The sequence below is a fragment of the Dasypus novemcinctus genome, chromosome 10 (genome assembly GCF_030445035.2).
Source record: "Dasypus novemcinctus isolate mDasNov1 chromosome 10, mDasNov1.1.hap2, whole genome shotgun sequence".
Taxonomy (NCBI): Eukaryota; Metazoa; Chordata; class Mammalia; order Cingulata; family Dasypodidae; genus Dasypus; species Dasypus novemcinctus.
Window position 1 is genome coordinate 32,621,148 of NC_080682.1, and position 26,678 is coordinate 32,647,825.

Genomic DNA, 26,678 nt, shown 5'->3' on the forward strand with positions numbered 1-26,678 from the left:
ATAAAGTATTACATAAGAATGGATACAGTGGGTGTCCTTGTCTTGTTCCAAATATTAGTGGGAAAGCCTTTAACTTTTCACCATTGAATATGATATTAGCTTTGAATTTTTCATATATTCCCTTAATCATGGTAGGGAAATTTCCTTCTAATCCTATCTTTGGAAGTGTTTTTTTTATCAAAAAAGGATGCTGTATTTTGTCAAATACCTTTCTGCATACTTAGAGATAATCACATGAATGCTTACCTTTGATTCACTAATATGGTATTCCATTCTATCTATTGGTAAAATAAAACTGTGGATATTGGACATTCTGATTAATTACATAAATTGTATTTAATTTGTAAATCTTAATTGAAATTCTTTAAGTATAATTGAGTTTTATCATCTTCTCACATTTAAATTATTTGTATTTCTTTAACTGTTAAATTGTCTAATAATGCTTCCAAATTTTTGGTTTGTTTATTTTTGGTATTTTGGGATGTACTTATTTATTTAATTGTCTTTTTCTCCCAAGATACATAGATTGCAGAAAGTTACATTAAAAAATATGAGTTTCCCATATACCCCCACACCCTACACCCCACACCCCTACTTTTCCCACATCAACAACCTCTTTCATCATTGTGGCACCTTCATTGCATTTGGTGAATACATTTTGGAGCGCAGCTGCACCACATGGATTATAATTTACATTGTAGTTTATACTCTCCCTCCGTCCATTAGGGGGTTATGGCAGGATATATAATGTCCAGCATCTGTCCCTGCAATATCATTTAGGACAACACCAAGTTCCAAAAATGTCCCCCACATCACGTCTCTTCTTCCCTCTCCCTGATCTCAGCAACTACCGTGGCCACTATCTATAATCAATGATAGAATTTCTTCCATTTCTAGAGTCACAATAGTTCTTTAGTAGAATACTAAATCCATATTTTATTGCTTCATCTTGTGGACCCTGAGATGGTGATGTCCACTCCACATCTAAATTGAGAGGGGATTAGTTCCCACATGGCAGATGGATGTGATTCTCCTGATTGCAGTTGTAGGCACTTTTGGTTTCCTGGAGTGGTGGTTGACCATCTTTACCTCCTTGTTAGCTGATGTGGGTAAATCCAAAGAACCAGAGAGTAGGAGATTCAACTCTGCTGAGGTTCAGGACCCAGCTGGCACATGGCCAGTCCAGAGAGTCAAATCTTCTGAGTATACAACAACTGCAGCACCAATCACAAGTTCAATAAAAGTGATGGAAGAAGCATAGTAGAAGGTCACATCTGAGTCTAACTTCATCACACACAGGAGCACAAATTCCAAAGTATCACTCACTAACAACACACTGAACTCCAGAGCCATTTGCCATCACCATTGAACCTGTGTGTCTCCATAACCCTCAGGAGCACCAGTACCTAGGGTGTATCTACTTTGGCTATCTCTGGGATCCTGCTTAGATGTGTGTAAGTGCGACCCCTTGGATGACTTCATGACTCATTTGGAAGTCTCTTAGTCATGTAAACTCATTTATCTTTATCATTTCCCCCTTTTATTCAAGGTTTTTTTTCTAGTCTCATCACCAGCTGATGATTGGTAGTAATCCCTTGGCACCAGGCAGGCTCATCCCCAGGAATTATGTCCTACTCTGAGAAGAAGGTAATACATTTATATGCTGAGTTTGGCTTAGAGAGCGGCCACATTTGAACAACATGGAGGCTCTCGGGAGGTAACACTTAGGCACCCTGCAGCTCTAGGCCTAATTGAAGTTTCAGGCACACAGGCTAAAAACATATTTATCACTCCAGTGGAGAAAAAACAAACACATTTATCAGTATCAAGTGCTCATTACTGGAACATCCTTCTTCACTGATCTTTACCCTTGCACTTGGGGGATTTTTGCTGTTCCACTGTGGAATGTGACAGAGCTCCCTTGGCTAGTACTCAGCACTCCCTCAGTTGTCATTTGTAATTCTAACTATTATGATAATACACAGTGAATATCCTAACATGTTTTTATACCCTATGTACATGCCCTGGTGATCTCCCTCTCAACCATGTGTCCCCCATCAATAACACCTCACACCGGTTCCCCGCCCCTGCCATAGTTGAACCCCTTTGTGGTCTAAAACATCTTCAAAAATGAAGCCTAATATATTGTCAAATTCAAATAGTAGGAAAATGAGATAGTAATGATAATTTAATGATTAGAAATAGAATACATGCTAATTAAGAAAAATTAAAATAAAACAAAAAATAAATTGGGGTATTAAAAAATGAAAAATATCATAACACTTTGTTTTTTACATTTTGCCTTTCAACACTGTAATAGGTATTGCCCTGTGTGTACAGTGGCAGGGCAATTTCTTCCATTCCTACTTCAGTGTCTACAACCTTTTTTAATTTTTAATTTTGTCTTCAAAAAAGTTTTAGATCACAGTAAAGTCGTGTATACAATATAGGGGATTCCCATATATCCAATATCAAACCCTTTTCCCCCTTTCCCAGCAATGTTATTTTTATATATCCATGTTGTATTTGTTGCAGCTGATGTATAGATATTGAAATACAGATACCAAACATGGTTACATTTTGGTTTATATTATGGTTTACATTTTAGACTACACACTTTTATAAATGTTTGGGGAAATTTAACATGTCCTATATCCATCATTGCACCATCTTGTGGAACACATCAATTGCTCCCCAATTACCCCTGCTTTCATCTACTCTATTCCTCTCTCCCCTTCCACTCAGGGCCCACGGTGACAACCTAGCTTCACTGCCTGAAGGATCACATTCACAGATGCTTGCAACAATGCTGAATGCTTAACCCACTAGACTATCCTCCCTCATTTGGAGTCACCAATTCTTTTGGGAGACACCCTTTCCTATGTTTGAATTTTTCCATGTTGATTTTTATGAGTTCTTGAAGTACCAGGGTAACATCCCTTTTATGCTCTTATATATGATAGTTATTTTAACATCTTGTGATTATTTTGACATTTATATTACATGCAGATTTTTCCACAGTTGAATTTTTTAAAAATTTATATACCCAGATCATTCAGTACTTTTTATACCTTGCTTAGAAAGTCTTTCGTAGCTCATGTTAAAATATTCTTCCACATTTTTTAACATTTAATTTTAAAGCAACTTTTGTTTTTATGTTTCATATTTTAAAATTTTGGTCCAGTTGGAAATTTATTTAGAGGTAAGTTGAGAATGAATTTTAATTGTTTTACTTCATAATTGTTTTTATAAATAGTTGTTTATTATTATTATTAAGTTTTTACAATTTCTGAAACTCAATGTTAATGTAATTTAAACACGTGTTTTTGGAATTATTTCAGTATTCTAATTTATTTAATTTACTTCTTTACTCATGTGCTTTTTAAGATATTGTGTAATTGCATTTGTTCTATAATGCCACTTGTTATCTGATAAGCCTAATATTCCCTCATTACTGTTCTTTCTTAGAATTATGCCAACTCCTGTTTATTTATATTTCTCATTAAATTCAAAATATGCTAGTCTAGGCATAAAACAAAGTTCAATTAGAGCTTCTAATGAATTAATCTTTTAGGAAGTTTAATTTAGAAAGAGTTTATGTTTTTATAGAATTGAAAATGAACATGATAAGTAATTTTTTCAATTGCTGAAGTCTTTCTTTATGCTCTTAGTAATATATTATATTTTCTTCATATAGATTTAACACTTTTCTCAATAAATTTAGCATTTTGGATTTAGTTGTTTTTGCTACTATAAATTGGATCTGGCCTTCTATTTTTATGTTTTTGTAAGGTCTATTGTGAAAAGGTAGGGAATCAGCCACTGTGGAGGAATGTTTGGCAGTTCCAAAAAAGTTAAATATAGCTTGCCATATGACCTGGAAGCATCATTACTGGGTATACACACAGAAGAACTGAGAGCAGTGACATGAACAGACATTTGCACACCAATATTCATAGTAGTATTATTCAACCTTTCCAAAAGATGGAAATACCGCAGGGGTCCATCAATCAATGAATGGATAAACAAACTGTGGCATACACATATAATGGAATATTATGCAACTGTAAGAAGATATGAGGTAGTAAAACATATGACAATATGGTGAACCTGTAGGACATTATGTTGAATTAAGCAAGCCAGACACGAAAAGAAAAATATGGTATGATTGTACTATTATGAAGTAAATATATTGAATAATCTCATGGAGTTAATAACTTGAATATGGGTAACCAGAAATCAAAAGTGGTTAGAGAATGGGAAGCTGAGGGTTAACTAGGAAAGAACTGGTGAAAAAGTAGCGTGGTAATCTTTGGAAATGAATAGAAAAGATGAAAGCACACCATAGTGTTGTTAACTAGCATTGCTACTATATGGGTATCCCAGTGCTTGAAAGGGAAAGTCTAAATTTCATCCATCTGCCCCTTAGCATATAAGCCTGCTCTTAATCAGAAACAGAGAGGGCAAAATCCTCAATATTGAAAAATAAACATAAGGGGACGGGGGGAATGAAACTATGGACTAAAGTATCCATTATTATTCTAGCAAAGGAAGAACTTGTAACATTGATATAAAGACAGTGGCCCCCAGAAGTTCTAAGGGGAGGGAGAGGGAAGAATTTGTAAAATGGGGCATTTTGGGGACATTGAAATTGTCTTGCATGACATTGCAATGATGGACACAAGCCATTATATATTCTGTAAAACCTGTAAAATTATGCGGTGCAAAATATAAACTATAATGTAAACTATAGACCATAACAGTAGCAATACTTCAATATGTGTTCATCAATTGTAACAAATGTACACACTAATGAAAGATGTTTTCAATGGAGGAAAGTGTGGGAGGGGTGGGTGGGGGGAGTATATGGGAATACCCCTATATTTTTAATGCAACTTTTATAGAATATTAAAGCTTCTTTCAAAATAACATTAAAGAAAAGGAAACTTCTAAGACCATAATAGTGCATATATAAGACTGTTTTACTTCAAAACTGAACAAATGCATGTTAATGTTACAAGATGTTAATATCAGAAAAATATCATTGTCCTAAATGAAAGAAACCAGACACAAAGTACTATGTAGTGTATGATTCCATTTATTTAATATATAGATATAGATCAATTTACAAGGATGACATTTTATTAGTGGTTATATAGGGCTGGGGAAGGGTAGAGGGATGAAGAAGTGATTAATAAAGGATGTGGGGCTTATCTTTTTGAAGCGCTGAAACTCTTGTAAATTTTTTGTGTGATGAATACACAACATTGTGATTATACTAAAAGCCATTGATTACACACTTTGGATAGATTCCATAGTATGTGATTATATCTCAATAAAACTGATTTAAAATAAGTTCTAATGCAAGAATAATCAGAAATAGCAGCTATGCACTACAGGGAAAGCAGTGAGAGTTGAGAGGTGATGAATGATTTTTTGTTTGTTTTTGTTTATATTATTGAAATAATGAATATGCTCTAATAATGATTGAAATGATGAGTACACAACTATGTGATTATACCAAATACCCATTGATTGTATACTTTGGATGGATTGTATGCTTTACCAGTAAGTATCAATAAAATTGATTAGTTTGAAAAAAAGAGAATAGGAAATTTTTAAAAATAAGATAACATTTACAGTGTAAATATTAATGACTTAATTGTACATTTTTTGTGAATTTTGCCAATATATATTTGTTTTTACCGCACAACAATCCTGATACAGATTGAATCATTCCCTGAAAATATTCCTGTGACATTTATAGTCCTCCCCTACTTCCAGGCCCTTCCTAACTCTTATTAGAGTTAGGTAATAATACTCCTATGATTTTATCTTTTACAAAATGTCATTTAAATTAAATTTATTATTCCTTTAAGCCTTGCTCTTTTCACTTTACATATACATTTGAAATTTGTTCCTGTTATTGTGTGTATCCATAGTTCATTAATTTTACTGTTGTGTAGTACTTCAATTTATAGATTTATTGCAGTTTGCTTATCAATTATCATTTTCAGAGTTATTTAGGCTTTTCTGATAGAACTTTGCAAGACAAGCATCTTTTAAAAAAGATGAATTAACGACATTTTCAGGGAAACAAACGCTAAGAGTGTATCAGCAGATGTGAAATGCAAGAAACAATAAAGCAAATCTTTTTAAGTTCAGGGAAAGAAATACTACATGTAAATATGGTTTTACACAAATAAATGAAGAATACCAAAACTATAACTATACACATAAATGTATAAGATTTCTCCCATATTAGCTAAATTTATTCATAATATTTGCACAGTTAAAACTAAAATACGCACTTCCTATATAACCTGGCATACTGTGTCAACTTAGTGATTAACTGGGAGGAATTTGAAGATAGCACTTCCAGGACTTCTCATGCTTTGAATGAGTGATTTAAAAGAGATAGATATAATACTTTCTTAATGAATGTCTGGAAGTCAATATATCATATGAATTTGAGGGAATAGAGCAGGCTTGTCTTATTCCTTAAAGAAGAAGAATCTTTTAGTCATAGTGAAAGACATGTATCTTTTTTGAAAAGGTGAATTAATGATATTTTCAGGAAAACAAAAGCTAAAAGAGTATATAGCATGTCTATATGCAAATGTCATTGAGAAAATCTCACATCCCTGACAGCTAGAGGCTAAAGAACAGAAACATCATTCGGAGTTGAATAAAACTTTCCTAGGAATTACCTAGTTTGACACAATAAAGATTGCACTTTGAGATCAAGTTTTTCATATACCTAAGGAGATGATGAGGGGTAGAGATGGCATGCTCCTCACCTACAGTAAGACCCACCATTCAGGCATTTCTTTCAGGAAAAGTGAGAGCTTTAGATCCAGGGAAACACTTATTCACTTATGTAGGGCATGACTTCCATCAATCTGACAAATTTGTTAGAGTTCTGTCCCTGTGAAAGTATGTCAGCAGAGACAAGTTAGGACAGATCCCTAGTGGGAAATTTTCTGGAATGACACAGAATAATTCTCCACAACTGATCTTTGATTCCACAGAGACAAAAAGGGAACTGCATTTTTTTAATTCCCTCCTATATGATCTTCCTTCTTGGTCCAAAACCTTCATTAGGTCTATCAGAATGCATAAACAATTTATGGATATATTACTATGGGAGCTAAAACTAATAAGACTCAGAAGACAGGGAGCAGTTTTTTTGCAGAACACATGGAGACATATTAAAACTAAATAGAAAGCATTGCATTTATTTTCATTGTTTGTGCAGGAAGGCAGTAATGTGAAACTTTTATAGGTATAATTATTGATGAGGATGCTTGAAGTTAAGATTGTTCTTAACTTTTCTGACAAGTACAAATTGTTAGTTTCTTCTGAACTGTAGGGGAAGTTTTTGTGATGTGGATTATAGGAAATTGGTGAAAACTGTAACAACTGCTAAGAAGAATGTATAGAAGAGTGAATGCCTAGAACGATCAGAATATTTGCTCAAAAATCATTGACTAGCAAGTTCACCTTAGAGTTTATAACTATTGTACTCTCCCTCTATTTATTTAACAATTGTATACTTTTCTTCCACATTATCTTAAAATTAGGAAAAGGGAGAAAATATGGTGTTAAAATTCATGGTTTCAATACTTCAGTTAGTGTAGGTTGTTACACAGAAACACAAAAGGTTTAATTTGACTTGACATATAAGGACTGTTATTTATTCATACTGCATTCTGAGCATTTAGAAAATTGCAAAATTTACATGATCGGATCTCTTTTAACTTAAAAACCATTGTGAAGATAATGGTAGGCAATGTATTACTGAAGAGAAGCAGCATATTAATGTTGTAATGAATCCTGAACTCTCTATGACCTAACATGTAAATTTTTACTATGGGTTAGTGTACCATGTAGGGCATTTTTTCAGCATGTAGTCACTTAGAAATCCAGTATTCCAATTTCCTTTTAGTATTGCCATTGTAATGTGCTTTTCCAGGCTTCCTGCAGTAAGGAAAAGTGAGGCTGCTACTAGCACACTGACTCCACACTGACTAGCACACTGAACGTGACATACATCACTTCTGCAAACTAGTCACATGTCCCTTCTTAAACACAAAGTGGAGTAGTGCATTTGGAGCACATACATGGGATTTGGTGATTATTAAATGGATTGAACACACTGCGAAAAAATGATTGCCTATTTGGAATGAATACTACGTCTAGTATATCAATACACGTGAAACCTATATGTGTATGTATATATATTATAATGAATATCAGGCATGACTGTAGAGTAATCTTGGTTAATAGAGTTCTTTGAAGATAGAAGGGACATGACTCAGATGTGCAAGGCATCTGCTGTGTTTCTAATCTGGCTTCTCTTCTTTTATTTGCGTTCTTTCTCTTAGAATTGGAGTATACATGGCTGTATCTCAAGTGGTATGCAATTGGTCTACATTTCCTATTCCAGTTTGAATGTGCCGACTTTCTGCCTTAATTACTAAGACATCATAATCTCTCTCTTTTTTTCTAGCTGTTATTGTTCCTATTATCTAAAGTTCAAATCCATTCAATAAAATATATTTTGGAGAAAAATTGTGGTGTGGATATTTCTGATGGGAAAATATTTCCCCATATATAGTCTATATGGGATATCATGCAAGTTAGCTTTATGTTTGTATTCAGAGAATATAATAGCCATCCTCAGCTCAAGGCTGTAAAAATAATTTTTTCTTAGCATAGCCCAAATTAAAATACAAATGTCTTCTGTGGGTTGTGCAACACAACAGCATCAATTTTGGGAAAACAGTTGCCTTAATAGCTTTCTCTCATTTTTCCAAACACATTCATTTCTGGCTGATTCCGATAATGCACATTATTATTTATTATGGCTACTCTGAGTTCAGTGGCTGGAGTTACATTTATTCATTCTCAAGAAATTTCTTAGCCATAAATCTTTTTATATATTTAATTGACTGGCTTATTGATTACATACACTATACAAGAAGTGTTGCAGATAAATTTTCTATAGAATTTATAATGCAAAGAATTTTCAAAACAATATTTTATGTCAATTATTAAAGTCTCATTGATCAATCATTTGTACATATGCAGAAATTTCTAATTGGAAGGGACTTCAGTTACCTTTTAATTAAATATTGTTATAGTTTATAAAGGAAACATTAAAAATTCCACTAGACAAGGGCATAAATGTACTTATCACAGCATATACTGACTGCATAATCAAGCAACTTTTGAATTAACAGTGCTTGATATTAATATGAATTTTTCATTCCTTTGTCTATTTACATGCTTTGCTACATGACATGATGCTTTTGTCCCAAAGCATCCTCATTGCTTTTTTCACTTCTGCATTTCTAAGTGTATAGATTAAAGGGTTTAACATGGGTGTTATCATCTTATAAAATACTGCCACAAATTTATCAATGGGAAAAGTGCTCATGGGCCTAACGTACACAAATATACAGGGCACGAAGAATAAGACAACTACAGTAATATGTGAGGCGCAGGTGGAGAAAGCCTTCCGTCGCCCTTCAGAGCTGTAAGATTTCAGGGAGCAGAGGATGAGGACATAGGAAGTAATAAGAATAGAAAAACTAAGCAAACACATAAACCCACTGTTGGTGGCAACAAAAGGCCCAATGATGTGCATGTCAGTACAGGAGAGCTTCAGCAGAGGGTAAACTTCACAGGAGAAATGGTCAATGACATTGGGTCCACAGAAAGGTAACCAAATAATGAAAAGGATTTGAATTAGAGCATGAAGAAATCCCCCAACCCAGGTCAGGACCACCAAAAAGACACACATGTACCGATTCATTTTTATCATGTAGTGCAGAGGTCTGCAAATAGCCATATAGCAGTCATAGGCCATCACTGAGAGCAAGATAATCTCAGCTCCACCTATAACATGCTCTACAAAGAGCTGGGCCATGCAGCCATTGAAAGAGATAGTTTTCTTCTCAACAAGTAAGTCAAATATCATTTTGGGGACTGTGTTAGAACAGAAGGCACCATCCTGAAATGATAAGCAAGACAGAAAAAAATACATAGGGGAGCCCAGAGCAGGACTGCTGGCAATTGTCACTATGATGAGTAGGTTGCCTGACATGGTAAGAAAGTACATGGTTATAAACACAACAAACAGGAGTTTCTGCACATCTGGATTCTGCGTCAGGCCAAGGAGGACGAATTCTGTCACATTTTTCACTTGCTCCATGATCCAGTTTTGTATTTGGATAATTGATGTATTTCCAAATGGCATGTGGATTGTGATGTTGGTAGATTAATTTTGATCAAAACAATATAATATCTCTCGGGTAATTTGTTTCTTTAGGATCGATGGTAACACAAACAGACAAACCTTAGACTTAAAGTACAACTACTTTTAGTCATATACAGTGTTGAATACATAACCCCCTTTTACACACACACATACATGCAAACACGGTTTATGGCTGTTTTCATGCAAGAGACATTTCATCCAATCATATACAGCTGTGTACTCTCCTTTTTAAGCCACAGGATTGTCTCAAAAAGAAAAAGAAGAATAAGTAACTGGGCACTTAATGACAAGCAGAGGCCTGAATTCCTGAGCATATGCTTCCCTGTCTAGTTATTTAGCCTGAAGAGTCTAAACTTATCATCTTAGCCTTTTTAGTTTTATCTTGTTTTATGCCAACTATCAAACATCAGGTGAGTTCTATATAAAATTAGGGATGATGCCACATTTAAGACATAATTGAATTGGGTGAACTTGACGCTACAGAAAAATGCACGTGACAGTTATATTTGTGAGCTCGTGTATCATTGAAACAGAATTGCATAAGAATATCATTGATTCCTTATCAGACAACTCTCCAAGAATGATATCTTGAAGAGGATAAAAGAGTCAACTTGATGCGTTGAAATATTCACCAAATTTATTTGTAACTTTAGTTCTTATCATTTGGAGGAAGTTTTGTCACAATAAGCTTCATGGTATTTTGTAATTCAACACTCAATTTAAGGAAGTTATGAAACATTCTCTGGACCTGTCCAGAAAATAGATATTTTAATATTAGGACATAAAAACAACATAATTAATTGGACAAAGCATGTAAAGTAGGATAGATATAATTATATTTTGTTTTCACTGATAAGTAGTTGTGTAATATTGTATATGAGCTCTAGTCTTATTGAGCCAAATTTTTTTCATATATAATGTATGAGAAATAACAAAAGGCATAGAAGAATTGAAGAACATCACTATTTCTTATATCAAAGTTTGTATCCTAAATGTAAAAATATAGTTTTCCACACATCTCCAAATGATTTTTAAAAGATCCAAAAAGAGAAAAGCACATATCCTAATTTTCATGATTAAAATAATTCCTTATTAAAATATAAGAGAAAAATAAACTATGAGTGTATATAAATGAAGTACTCACTGAAAGATGTTTGAAAAATCAACATATTCAGAAAAATTTGCCTGCAGAAATCAATACCGCAAGCAATAAAAAAATATTAGACAATAAAAAATTCAAAAGCGTGTTGGCATTTGAAGATACCCTTAAAGGTGATGAATATTAATAAGCTCAATTAGAAGCATGTAAGTTCAGATCCTGAAAGGTCATTCATATAAACAATATTTTTAAAAATATTATGCATGTTTCAGTGATGGTAATAGAATTTAATCAGCCACTGGTAGGTATTTATCAAAATAATATAAGTTTAGCCTATTATATGTTAATAGGGTAAAAACTAACAAGAAAGAATAGAACTGTATCACAATAAAACATGGATTATAGGTAATAACATAATTAAAATAATAATATTTCATCAGTTGTATCAAATGTACCACAGTAATGCAAGGAGTTAATAATATGAAGTTGTCATACTGGAACTTTGTATTTTCTGCATGATTTTTCTGAAAATGCACAATTTCTCTAAATTTTAAAAAAGCAAGAAAATCTCCTAAATTCAAGTAAGTCTATTTTTGACATCAACACTACATAAAAGGGGAAAAAAGCAAAAAAGTATTGTATTTATTTAAAACTTAAAGCATCAATTTGTTCAAAACCTGAAAAAAAAAATAACTTGTAACTGATCTGTAGATGGGAAAGACATGTTGTACAAATATGCAATCATATGAAAAATAGAAAATATTGATGGATTCAATACAGAATGATAGGGAACAAACTCAAAACATGTTTCCAACAGATGAAAGAAAACTGTTACTAAAGAAATAGCATTTGTAAACAAAGAAAATGTCTATGCACGCTGTTATAAAGAAGAGGCAAAAATAATGAAATGGCAATTTCCATGAAAAAAGTTAGATATCTGAACTACCCTATATTTTGTAAGCTCTCAAAGAAATGCAATTTAAAATGTGAAATATATTTCACTGACAAATTTTTAAAAAATCAAGATGACCTCTATTATCCAGTGCCAGTGAGTATATGTTGGTATTAAATATTCTAGAAATAAACATGACTATGCATAAAAGTACTTTGAAATTGGTTATGCTCTTTGGTCCCTTACTACTTACTCTTAGGAATCTCGTCTTAATAAGAAATATTGGCAAAGCTTATGCATACATATAGTTTATAACATATTTTTTAATAATATTAACAATGTAAAAACACAGTGTCTACAAAGATAAGGAGTCAAATGCAAGATGATGTATAGTTAGAAAATAAATAGAAAACTAATATATTTGTAATAAATAATATTGATGTGCAGAGGAGATTTTAGGAAAATAGTGAGTGGAAAACTGCAAATATAAAATGGCACTTATAATCTCAATTGAGTAAAATGACATATATAATAGAAATGACTCTAAAAATATATTAAAGCCTAAGTTTTTTTTGTAAGTATGGAATAAGGACAAATTTTGTGTTCTTTTGTAAAATCAGTTTTGTGATCCTAGTTTTTTTTACAAAGAGAATATATTGTCTTTATTGTAAATAAAATAATTTAATAAAAGATTTACATTTTTTTTCTTTTATCTGGCTCCATAGTATCTTAAGTGATTCCTTTCATGAGTATATTGTGTATGCTGGTTATTATTCATAAAGATCTGTGATAATACATCATATATTTAAATCTTACTTACCTGCAAACTGAAGATCTTAGTGTCACCCTGATAGAAAATTATCAATAGAGAAGTCATTGGTCTTCTCTTTCTGATATAATAAGACAAGAAATAGGCTCAATCTTTGACAAGGCATCTTAGCTATAAAAAACATGTTTCATGAACCTTCCAATTACTGACCCCTCACTGACTTCTGCTTTTCAAATTGATCCATTTTTACCTTAAGTATAGTAATTATGACTGTTTAGGGAAACTTCCTTTGTAAAGCAGAGTTCATGGGCAGAATATATTTTTAGTCTGTAAATTCACACCAACCTGTAAATGTGGTCAACAAGCATTCCGACTCAGATAATAAATTTCTTTAATCAGAAAATTTCCAAAGCTTTAAGCTTCAGTGGATATTTGGTGGAGAAGCTTAAATTTTTTGACAGATGTCTTTCCAGGAGTCTTCTTCTTGTGTGTTTGCTCTTTTAATCTTTAGTGACTATGTGAAATATAATACAGAGTCACTTGAGATTAGTTCAAACCATATTTAAAACAATAGAAATAGAAAATTATGTTGAAACAGAAAATTCATAGATAGCCAGCATTAAAAACTCTACAGAAAATGCAGTTGTCTTGAAGTAGCAAGTTCCCATTTTCACCTTTTTTTAAGACTGCTCTTAAGAAATTCTGTGCTCAGCCTAGAGTTAGCACCTTTGGTCATTGAGATCCTGGATCCCTATGCATTGGTAATGCAGACTGAAGCTTCTGTTATTTGCAGCTGCTTTTACTTACGTGTTGTGCAGGCTGAGGTATCACTAGAGTCTGTCTTTATCAACATTTTGAAGTGCAGCTTCAGGTAAATTTTTAAATTGATATTACTTAAGGGTGTTCTAAACTTTCAGTTCCCAAAGTATTAGAATTAGCAGCTTTAGCCAAGATGGCAGTCCAACCAGACCATTCTGTGTTCCCTTGTGGCTTTGGAATCTGCAACCATGGTGGGGATGAAATCCATTTAGGCTGGGCTAACGGACTTGCAGTAGTTTGGAAGGGAACTTCGAGTCTAGCACCTAAGACACAGAATGTTCTAGTGTTGATAGTACAAGTCCATGAACTAATCAGAGCCTATAAAGTAGCCCTATTAGTACCTGTCCCAAAGAATTAAAAAGAGGACTAACCATGTGGAAAATCTAGATGAATACAAAACTGCTATTCCAGTGTTTATGTCCTGAGTATAAACGCAAGCAAGTTAGAGATACATGCTGTCTAATATTAAAAATCAGAATCATTTCCAAGTGTAAGAGCTTTGTATTACAACAAGTTTAACCTCCTGATGCTGTCTCTTCTACTTAATAAATTAATTTAGGAAAGTTTTTCAGTCTCCTCATGTCTCAGTTCCCATATCTGTACAGAGAATGATAAGGTACCAATCTCATAGGACTATCCTTGAGTTATATGAGATAACGCATTAATTGTGTTTAGAATGCTCCCTCAGATAGAATAAAGGTTCATTGTTTGATCTTGACACCTTCTTTATAGGAAATGTGAGCTCATGGTGCTACTGACCAGTTTTATTGCAGTATTTGTACCAATTCACAGAGGTAGCTTGATTTATTGTTCTCTATATTTGGTGAGATTCAGGAAGAATGCTGTCAGTAAGAGAGAAGAAATGCCAAGTTTTCTTGTATTCAATAATCATCAATGATTCAATGAATCATAACAATTCAAAAATCTTCTATGAGTGATCAATCTCTCATCAAAATAGCTAACAGTGATGTTGAGATTCCCTGAAAAGGTTATATGAGTTAATGGAAATGTAAATATGATTTTAATTAACAAATAACAAGTACTTCCTAAGTATCAGTCACTTTGATTATATGGCAATTACATTCTCACATAATTTCATGGTGGAGATACTAGTATTTCCATTTTGAATATAAAGAAATTGTTAACTCTGAGCATTACTTGGTTAAGATTTTAATGCTGATAATTAGAAATGCTTGGATTCAAATCCATACTAATTTTGATTTCTAAGTTTGCGATCTGATACATAAATTATTGTCCACAACACGCAAGGATGCTGTATGTGTCTCATCCACTGGATGTGATATGAGAGAAATGCTGATTCAGATTAGCTCTTTGTTCTACTGCCAGCCAGAGAGTATTCCTCAGACATATCCCACATATGGAGCTGATCAGGAAAGAGAAGATGGAGAAATTGGAACATCGTATAACTTCCTTTGCTACCTCTTGAAGTATCTAGAGGAATTGCCTAAGCTCAATCCAGAATGCTTTGATTCTGGGAATTACTTAGAGCTTACAGGATGGAAGGAAAGTGTAAGTAGAAGTACAGCTTTAGGAACAGGGACTTTCTCTACATGAATATCATATGGTAAGATTCTAGAAAATTATAAACATATCTAAATTTGCCAAGGTTGCTATGATAATGTCTCACAATGAGTTGCTTAACAAAAAATATTTATGGAAATCTATAATCTAGATATCAACAAGGACATGATCTCCTTCAAAGTTTGTAGCATTGTAGTGATGGAAGCCTTCAGTTACATGACTATGCCATTGGTAACTTCCTGTGCTTACTCTGACTCTGACATTTGTGATTGTTTCCAAATTTCCTCACTTCATAAGGTCTCCGGGCATGAGAACTAAGACATGGTCTCATTGGTTTTGCCACACCTAAATAGTATATTAAAAAAACCTGTTCACATATGAGTCCTCACCCTGACATATTCAAATATACTGTTTATAATACAAATGGATTTACTCTGCCAAGATCATGGATTAAGATGAAGTATGTATGTGTCTTTTCTGCAGTGCATGATTCAATCCCTCCCTATCACCACCAAAAACCTGAATGTGGATATGATTCCCAATTCATCCACCTACTGATTATATAGCTCCATGCATGTAATTTAACTTATCTAAGCCTGTAAATAAGTCTTAGATAAAATAAGGCAGTTGGAATGTGTACAATAGGTAACAATTGAAATCATCCACAACTATATTTATGGAAAGAAAATACTTGGAAATATATTCTGTGAATTGAATTAAAAAATGTTTGACAGTATATGTACCCACTACTACATCACTCTTGGTTAATATTTATTGAATCCTGAACTATTTGTGTGATCTTTGGCTACTGATTCAATTTTTTTGTGCCTCAGGTTTTTGTTCTGCAAAATAAAAATTTGCAAAATATAGGGACCTTGTATGGATCCAAAGAAACACTAAAAGGGGGATATATTATTGAGACTGAATATGTTTTGTTTTGGAGAAAATTGATCAAGTTTAGTAATCAATGGGCAGAAAATAATACAAGTAGAGAGAGGAGAATGAAAGAGAGCGAGTAAAGATATAGGATAAAAATGGGGTAGTCAATAAAAGCATGTTTGAAAAGGTAGATGTTAATTTTTCACAGATTTCTTTCAGTCAGACTTGGTTTTGTTCTGGTGTAAAGTGGTCATGAATTAGAGGGAAAGTTGAGTACATTCTTAATCTAAAGTAGTAAATGTGGATTGAACATGAATTATACTTAACCGATTATGGTAATGTAATTCTTATTTCCAGTTATGCCATAAGGATAGACAAATAAAATTCCAGCCAATATAACAAGAGAAAAAGAACCTTGAAAGGCTTTTGGAAGATGCTCCCATGTTCTTATAAAGAGAATAATGATGACAATTTTCCTTTTCTGAATAATGTCCTCTGAAAGGGATACTGGAATTTTCACCCAGAAGTGATGGATAGGTTTTTGAACTTGGAAGCTTTTGAATTGACCCAGATAAAATCCACACCATTCAAAAGATAACTGATTGTTTTTTACTGGGTTTTATTTGAAACTGCCTTTACTACTAAAGGACATAACATTATTTCAAGACCTGTAATAACCATATATTATGGGTTATATGATAGTCATTCTAGCAAGAAGTGAACATAAGAGTTCTTTTAGTCAATAGAAATACAATTTCAATTACTTCTTGTATGGGTCCCATTGCATAGATAAATAGGTGGCTTCTCTGTCTTTGAAACCTGTATTAGATCACCATGAGGAATTATCTAATCTTGAAGCTTCTGATCTGTTATTGGAGGAGGTATAGCAAGAAGAATGTTTACAGATGATAGCTCAGATTGCAGGGCCAACACTCCATCCGCCAAGCAACAGCAAGAATGCCTGGAGTTTTACTATATTTTTAAATTGTTTTTTCTTGATTCACTACTCATCCAGTTCCTACAATTCTTTATTCTAGAGTCCTGAGAAAGATGTATCTACCAGTTTTTGCTAGTTTTTCAATGTTCTGTAGGGAACAGAACCCTGGAACACTTCACTCCCCTTTGTTGGTTAATCAGAAGTCTCTCTATATTTAAATTTTTGAGGAAATTCCAACTCTTTTTCTATAGTGGTTTTACCATTTTACATGCTCATCAGCAAGGGCAAGAGTTCTAATTTCTCTACATCCACGGCAATCAATATTTGGATTATCAGAGGGGTAAAGGTTAAAGTAGGGTAGAATGACAGAAATGGGCTTAGATATGCTTAGGAGGCATGGGATGACAATTCAGTGGGCTGGATACATGAGGCCTGAGACACACAAATCATTATCATCCTGGCTGGGAGTAAGCACCAACAAACACATGATACACTATGTGCCAACCACATTGAATATCACTGCTGAATTCATAACATGATCCCTTTAGGCTCAGCAAAAATTGCTAGTCAAAATAGTGCTTGATAATCATATTACCTTAGACTTCCTCCTAGTCCCACAAGGAAGCTAACACCTCCTGCTATAGGTGTGATATTTCAGGAAAGGTGGAAAAGGAGCCAATGAAAATCTGACACAAAGCCCATGGGTTGAAAAGTGTACAAAACATTCTATGTTGGACTTTTTCAGCTACATTGTGATGGGAGGGGGACATGGAAACAACCATTACTCCAGACAGACTTGATCACTCTGCTTGGAGTTGGTGAAGCCCCAGTCTTTTGCAGCAGTCAGTGTTCTTCCCAAAACTTTACTGTTAATATTGTTTGGAACCATAGGACAGTACGCCCTACCTGTCTCCATCTTCTTTTCTGAGTTGGTAGGTGAGTTTATGTTGTGGAAGTTAATGAAGAGGAGTAGACTAAGCCTGGTACAATCATGTAGGTATAAAATAAACAGAAAGAGACATACCCTTTGGCCTTCTACCATCCTATGCCCCCCCCTTCTTTGTTATAACGTGATGATGTTTCAAAAATTTCCAATCTCAGCAAAGGTAGAAGTTAAGTCTGTTGACATGGCCTGAAAATACCTTAAAACCAAAAGCCAGGAATAAGCAGTCCCAGTTGCTTACCAACACAAAAACTCTGTAGAAACAATGCCTGGGACATGCTTTTTGCTCATTGCAGGCCTCCCTTCCTTGGTGGTATAAATTGTGAACTCTTGGGAAGCACAAGTATCTCTTATCTCAGATGTGAAGCTGAGTGTGCTAAGATGCCATCCTCTAACAAGGTTGGAGCTATTGGTCTCACTTGAGAATGGGCTATGGTGTGATCTCTTCCCCTGCTCTTTTGGACATTTTGTGCTGTATAACTAATGAAGTGGCCACTTGCTGAAAATTTCTGTTGTGACTGAGTCACGAGACTGCATATAGGAACTTACTGAATACATGTCAATTTATCTATTTTCAAATTCGTCAAGACTATTTTTTTCTGCCTGCTCAGATCTGTGGAATCCCTCTAGAGAATTTTTCCTGCCAGTATTATACCTTCTATTCGAAAATTTCTAGTTGTTGTTGTTGTTGTTGTTGTTGTTGTTTTTTAATATTTACCTCTTTGTTGATACTCCTTATTTCCTTATTTTGGGAAGATATTCTTCTGGTGCCCTTTGCTTTTTTGCCCATGTTTTACTTTTACACATTAAGCATAAATAGCAAAGTTGAATTATTTCCTTTCTCTATTTTTCTAATGTATCTTCGTGCTTGAAGAGTTTCTATTTTTTCTGTGATTCAGCTATACCTTCTTTTCTCTTTGTATGTCTTATTCTTTTATTTTTATTTTTCAAAGCCTGGGCATTTTTAATATTATAATGTTCTATCTCTGGAAATCATGTGTTAATATATGTTAAGTACTTATAATAGTTCCTGGCATACAGAAAACATAAAATAATTGGATATTAAAAGGAAAAGTAACATTTGATTCTGTTTAAACATCCATTTTGTTGCATATTTGGGCTGATATCTCTTCCAGATAAGAGCAGCCATATTCTAGCCAATTCAGGACGTTTCTGGAACTTCTGGTGATACTTGTCTCTAAATATATTATAAGGTGCCTTCTGTTCTGATCAATTTATTTTCTCATAAGGTTTTCCTTGAATTCCAGACATGAACATTATTCACCTTAGGGAAATTTTTCAGCCTCTGGAAATTTTAGAGGCAGCAAAGTTGGATGGATTTGGAGCTATGGACTCAAAAGAACTAGGATTGAATTATGTCTTAGTAGTTATGTAACCAGCACCCATTTCAAATGATCTCAGTCTTTTTTTAACCTTGGTTAATATGTACAGTATAATGGTAGCAAGTATTTCATAGGGTTACTTATGCACTAGACAAGGGAGTGAGTAGGCATCCTGTTAAGAGCCTGGTACTCAGTATGTACTTAATAAATGTTATTGTCTATATTCCTTTTCTTACTATTTCATCAGTGTCCATTCACTTAATGACTTTAAAATTCTATGAATTGTTTTTACTATTCAATTTTATATAGATACTGTATTTAGATACATGAGTTAAATACTTATTTTTCAGAGTAAAACCAATAACATTAATGCCAGAAAGATGAAATTAGCACTCTGAAAAATTCACCTTAACAGTCAAAATAATTTCCAAATCAAAATCAGCTTTAAGAAGACAACAAAGTGTTAAGTATTTGTACAGGGAAGGAATAAAATGGCTACATAGGGATACCTTTGAGTAGGGCTTTGTGGGCTTGAGGGGGACTACGGATGGAAGGATGGGTCAGATGATGCAAGAAACGGGGGGGGGGCGGTGGGGGGAACATTTGAACATAGGAGATTGTCAGGTATGTGGTTGAAATTACAATGTAGAGAAAACTCTTTAGAAAATATAATATGGAAGGTTACCTGTTTCAGATGCTTAAGGGGGGCATCTGACAGAGGGCAAGCTTCTAGGGTGTGTGTGAGTGCTCATTTTGTCATAGTGGGTTATATCATTGGGTGGAGACCCATACAATGAGAGTGACGGTAAACCCACATCCTGGGGAAGACTGATGTTCTCAAACAAAGGGAATTGCATCTCTTGAGAGAATTGGTGGCTCCAAATGGGTTAGGGCAGTCGAGTATGTCAAGTCCTCAATATTGTTGCAAGTATCTGTGAATATGGTCCTTCCAGTAATGAAGATTGATTGTTACGGTGGGCCTTGGGGGGAAGGGGAAAGAGGTATTGAATAGATGGAATGAGTATAACTGTGGGACAATGGAAGTGTTCCACAAGATCATGCAATGATGGATATAGGATATGTTAAATTCATCAAAAACATATAAAAGTCTAAAGGCTAAAATGTAAACCATAATGTAAAACATAAGATAACTAAAATTTTTAAAAATTGTATAGTCTAAAATATAAATAATAATGTAAACCCAAATGGGACCATGTTTGAAAGCTATTGTTTCATTATCTGTACATCAGCTACAGCAAATATGATATGGACATAAAAAACAATCGTTTGGGAAGGGACAAAGGGTTTGATGTTGGATATGTGGGAGTACCATATATTTTATATGTAAATTACTGTGATCTAAAACTTATGTGAAGACAAACTTAATAATTAGAAAAAAAATAAAAATAAAAGATGTAGACACTGAGGAAGAAATGGAAGAAATTGCCTTGCCACTACACATGCAGGGCAAAACCTATAGCAGTGATGAAAGACAAAATGTCAAAAACAAAGCTTTTTCATTTATTCATTTTTGATACCCCAATTTATTTTTCCTTTATTTAATTTTCCTAAATTAGTATGTATTCTACATCTTTCCTTTAAACCCATCAAATATTCCATTTCACTAATAATGGAACCTGGCAATATATTAGGCTTCATTTTTAAAGAAATTTGGACTTCAGAGAGGTTCAACTATGGCAGGGGAGGAACCCAGGTGTGGGGAGATATTGATGTTTGGGAGAGAGTTCTCCAAGGCATGTACACAGAGTGCATAAAAATGAGTGGATATTTTCATACTGGTTTCAGTTTAACATGGCAACTGAGGGAGTGCCGAGTTCCTAGACAGGGGAGCTCTATCACATTCCCCAATGGAATAGAACAATCCCCCAAGTGCAATGGTAAAGACCAATAAAGACGGAGGGTCCAACAGTGAGCCCTTGATACTGATGGCTACAATTATGAGCCTGTGTGCCTGAAATATGAAATAGGCCTAGAGCTGCAGGGTGTCTAAGAGTTACCTCCTAAGAGCCTCCATGTTGTTCAAATGCGGCCACTCTCTAAGCCAAACTCAGCATGTAAATGCATTACCTTCCCCCCAGCATGGGAAATGACTCCTGAGGATAAGCCTCCCTGGCACCGAGGGATTAGTACCAAGCACCAGCTGATGATGTAACTAGAAAAAGACCTTTAATAAAAGGGTCAACTCATACCAGCAGAATAACTAGGACTACATGTTATGTCAGGTGTTAAAACTGTTTTTTGACTTTGGATAAAAGGGGGAAATGGAAAGGACAAATGAGTTTATATGGCTATTTAGTCTCCAAAAAAGCATTGGGAGGTCATCAGAAGGGTAATGCTTATGCACAACTCAGCAGGGTACCAGAGACAGCCAAAGTATATAGAAACCCAGATACCGGTTCTCCTGAGGGCCACAGAGACCCACAGGTTCTATGGTCATGGCGGATGGCTCTGGAGTTCAGTGCCATGTCAGATGGCCCTACTTTGGAGTTTGTGTTCCTGAGTGTGATGGATTTGAACCCAGATATGACCTTTCTACACATGACTCTTCTGCTATTTTTAAAGACCTGTGGTTGGTGCCAGGGTTGGTGTATAATCAGGAGACCTGAATCTCTGGACCGTCCATGTGACAGCCAAGCCCTGAGCCTCAGCAGACTTGTGCCTCCTTCCCTCTGGTTTATTGGACTTACCGTGGCCAGCCAACAGGGAGTTGAAGGTCAATTACCACACCAGGGAGCCAAGAGTGCCTACAACTGCAAGCAGGAGAATTGCATCCATCATCCATGTGGAACCTAAGCCTCCTCTTGATGTAGAGGAGGACTGGACATAACCATCCCAGGGTACACAGGATGGAGGAATAGAGTATGAAATCGAGTGGACTTACTGGTGTTCTGCTATGGAACTATTGTGATTAGTAATGGAAGAAACTGTAGCATCAATGTGGAGAAAGTGGCCATGGTAGCTGCTGAAGGTAGGAAGAGGGAAGAAGAGATATGGTGTGGGAGCATTTTCAGGATTGGAGTTGTCCTGGGTGGTTCTGCAGGGCCAGATGTTGGACATTGTGTGTCCTGCCATGGCCCACTGTGTGGACTTGGAGAGAGTGTAGACTACAATGTAGAACACTATCCATGTGGTGCAGCAGTGCTCCAAACCAGGTGCAGTGAATGTGCCATGATGATGGAAGTGGTTGTTGATATGGGAGGAGTGAGGTTAGGGGGCTGGGGGTATATGAGGACCTCATATTTTTTAAATGTAACATTTAAAAGAAAATAAAGAAGAAGAAGGAAAAAAATGTAATGATTTTTAATGAAAAGCAAGAAAGCTATAGAATAATAATAAATAATTGTAGGATACCTCATATTTATATAAAATAACATTCAGATAGTTTAAAAACATTCACCTATTTAATCCTCTAAGACTCTTACAAAATATGTATGCTATTTCTGCTTTCCAGAAGATTAACGGATAATTAACCCATTGATAATTTATATAACTTATTTGAGATGAAAGAGCTGGTTAATGCTCCAGACATATGTTTCTTTTTAATATTAATTGTGGTAACGTATATATACATGCAATTTTCTCACTTTAACCACTTTCAGATATGCAACTTAATGGGATTAATTACATACACAGTATTGTGTTATCATCACCACCATCGAATACAAAATTTTTCAACACTCTAAACAGAAGTTCTGTATTCATTAAGCATTAGTTCTCCTTTGTCCCATTCACTCTCCCCAGGGTAGGAATTGAATGCATGTTGTTTGGTACCACATCCTACATTTCAAAGTACTTTCTAATAGTCTTTGGCAATTAATAAGCAAACATATAAATAATCAAGATAACTACAGGGAACTAAAGTGCTGACAAGAAGTGAAATCTTGAGTGAGAGTATCTCAGGGTACCAGGAGACCACATCAGACTATGTATCATGGAAGAACCAACAGCACGAATTGAGGGTTCATCTAACTATGTCCAGGGGTGAGAGGCAATGAGTTAAGAGATGGGTAAAATGGCTTGAAGGAATTTTTAAGGTTGTGGGATGAAGAATTTTTTTTTTTTTACCAAGATGATTTTCATTATCCACTCTCCTCTATTCTGCTTCAAAGATCACCAACAACCTTAATTGTATTATTAATTCAGCTCTAAATTAAAATCAGGACAAAGAGAAATAAAACACATGCACTCAAGCACCACCTTTGCCCAGATTTTGTGTCCTTTCTGGCATTTGTTCTTTGTTACAATTTTTAGTGCAGTCACACTATTGAGTTCCACTTTCCCACTTCATGCTCTTTTAAAATTTTAATTTCTAGGATTTTTTTCCCCATGTAAAAAATGACTTAGAGTAGCTGTGTTAAGCCAATTAGGAGAAAGAAAGCTCTCTGTTTAATCAACCTTAGAGTAACTGTAATGTCTTTGCATAAGGCTTAGCACAATTGCTCCTACTCACTCATATCTGTGTCCCCACATTCACCCATGTGCATTGTTCTTCAGTCACATTGTCCCGATTCAAGACTTCCGAACGTCTCTTCTTGTTTCTAGGAATGTTCCTCTTCCTGATGTACATATGCCAAATCATCCTTATCACTCATCTGGAGTTCACATGCCCCTACTTAAGGAGGATTTCCTTTACCAACTGATTTATTTATATATTTTTAAATATTCTTTTTAACATTTTTTTCAAAGCTATTTAGATTACCCAAATGTTACATAATAATATAGGGGATTCCCATTGACATGCTCCCTACCATTCTTACACTTTCCCACATTAACAACATCCTTCCTTAGTGTGGTACATTTGTTAAAATTGATGAACACATACTGGAGCAATGCCACTAAGAATGGATTATAGTTTAAATTGTAGTTTACACTCTTTCCCTCAGAATTTTGTAAATTATGACAAGGTATACAATGGCCTGTATCTGTCCTTGCAATGTCATTCAGGATGACTCACAAGAACCAAAAATGTCCCCATATTAGAACTATTTTCCCTTTCCTTGCCCCCAGAATTTCCAGAGTCACTGCCTCCACATCAATGACAAAAGTTCTTCCATTGCTAGAATCACAATAAGTTTATAGGAGAATAACACTAAATCTACTCTAGTTCATCATTCATTCCCCAATCCTGAGGATTCCGGGATGGTGGTGCCCACTCCATCTCTAATTGAGAGGGGACTTAGATTCCATGGGGCTGAGAGATGGGATTACCATGCTTGCAATTGCAGACTCTCTCTGTTCATTGGGATGGTGGTAGTCCATCATCATTTCCTTGTTAGTTGTTCTGGATGAGTCCAATGAACAGGAGAGTAGGTGCTGCAACTCTGTTGAGATTCAGAACCCAACTGATACATGGACAGCCCAAAGAATTAAGTCTGTTGGACCTACACCTACCAACTCTAGTACTAATTATATATTCAAATAGAAGGGACAGTAGAGCCATGTGTAGGGAAACCACAACTGAGTCCAACTCTCTCACACTAGGGAACATAAATTCCAAAGTAGGGCCCACTGGCAAGGTACCAAAGTCCTGAGGTATCTGCTAAGACTATAGTGCCTGGATTTCTCCTGAGCACTTTTGAACCCTGCTATTTGGGGTAGTATCAACTTTGGCTGTCAATGAGGTCTTACTGAGATGTGCATAAGCATTATCTCTGTAATGACCTCCCGACTCACTTTGAAGTCTTTAGCTATATAAATTCATTTGTCTTTACTTTTGCCCCCTTTTTGGTAAGGTTTTTTTGTCAGTTGCATTGCTAGTTCACACTTGGTAGTAATCCCTCCATGCCTGGGAGTCAGGTCCTATACTGGGGGGAATTTTTGCATCCATATGCTGAGTTCAGCTTAGAGAGAGGTCACATTTAAGCAACAAGCAGGCTCTCAGGATATAACTCTTAAGCATCCTATAATACTAGGCTAAGCTTCAATTTTAAGAGTAAAGGTTTCTAAGCACAGTTATCAATATCAAGGGTCTGTCAATGGACCATCCTTCACTAGTCATTGCCCTGTAATTGGGGGATTCTTGCTGTTCCATTAGAGAATGTGGCAGAGCTTCCCAGGATGGGAATCTGATATTCTTTTGGTTAGTGTGTTAATCTCCACCCATCGTGACAATGCCCCATGAATATTTAAACACATTTATATACCTTATATGTAGGCCCAGTTAGCTCCCTCTGATGTCTCCCCCATTGTTGAAACCCCACACCAGTGATCCTCCCCTGTCACAGTTGTAACCCTTCTATGATTCAAAGTTTCATAAAAAATGAAGCCACTAAATATTTTAAAAAAATAACAAGAAAATTAAATAATAATTATATTTTTAAAAATCAGAAAGAAAATGCAAAAAATAAATATTTTAAAAATTGGGATAATAAAAATTAATGAAAAATGTTTTTTTTTTAATTTTTTGACATTTTGCCTTCTATCACTGTGAGATCTGTTGCCCTGTATATACAGTGACTTTTTTTTCCCATTTATTCCCTCAATGTCTTACTTTTTTATTTTGCCTTCAAAGAAATTTTAGCTTACAAAAAGTCATGTCCTAAAATACAGGGGACTCCCATATAACTGACTTCCTCCCCCTTTTCCTCTTTCCCATATTAATAACATTTTATATTTGGATGGTACATTTGTTACAACTGCTGTACAGATATTGAAACATAGCTATTAACCATAGTCAATGGTTAATTATGGTTTACCTTTGGACCATACACTTTTATATATTTTGATGAAATTTAATATGGCCTGTATCCATCATTGCAAGATCATGTAACACATATCATTGCCCCCAAAATACCCCCTGTTCCTTCTATTCTATTCCTCCCTCCCCTATCTCCTGGGAATGATGTCAACCACCAGCCTTCACTCCTTGAAGGAAAAGATTCATAGTTATTTACAGCAAACTGAGGGCTTGGCACACTTGTTTGCCCTCTACTATTAGGAACCACCCATGCTCTCAAGAGACTGGGGCCCCTCTATTTGAGAACATAGCAGACCTCCCCAGGATAGAAGTCTACCACCTTGCCACTCATTATGTGAATCTCCACCCACATATAACACACTATGACAAGATGAACACTTGCTCACTACCTAGAGGCCTGCCCCAGCTGTGACCTATCCTGAATGTCCCCACATCCAAAAACATAAGCCAGT

At 35.0% G+C, this 26,678-nt stretch overlaps 1 protein-coding gene and 1 pseudogene across 1 annotated transcript; one reads left to right on the top strand and one right to left on the bottom strand.

Annotated features, from left to right (window-relative positions):
• Positions 1 to 9,280: 9,280 nt before the first annotated feature.
• On the bottom strand, positions 9,281 to 10,219 carry LOC101412167 (olfactory receptor 4C5-like). The gene has a single exon (XM_004455311.2). The coding sequence runs from the start codon at positions 10,217 to 10,219 to the stop codon at positions 9,281 to 9,283; it is 939 nt and encodes a 312-aa protein (XP_004455368.2).
• A 4,947-nt stretch (positions 10,220 to 15,166) lies between these two features.
• Positions 15,167 to 26,678, top strand: part of LOC101411280 (DOMON domain-containing protein FRRS1L-like) — a 45,314-nt pseudogene continuing 33,802 nt past the window's right edge.

Coding starts and splice junctions, on each gene's coding strand:
- LOC101412167 (XM_004455311.2), bottom strand. CDS start 10,219: ATGGAGCAAGTGAAAAATGTGACAGAATTCGTCCTCCTTGGCCTGACG.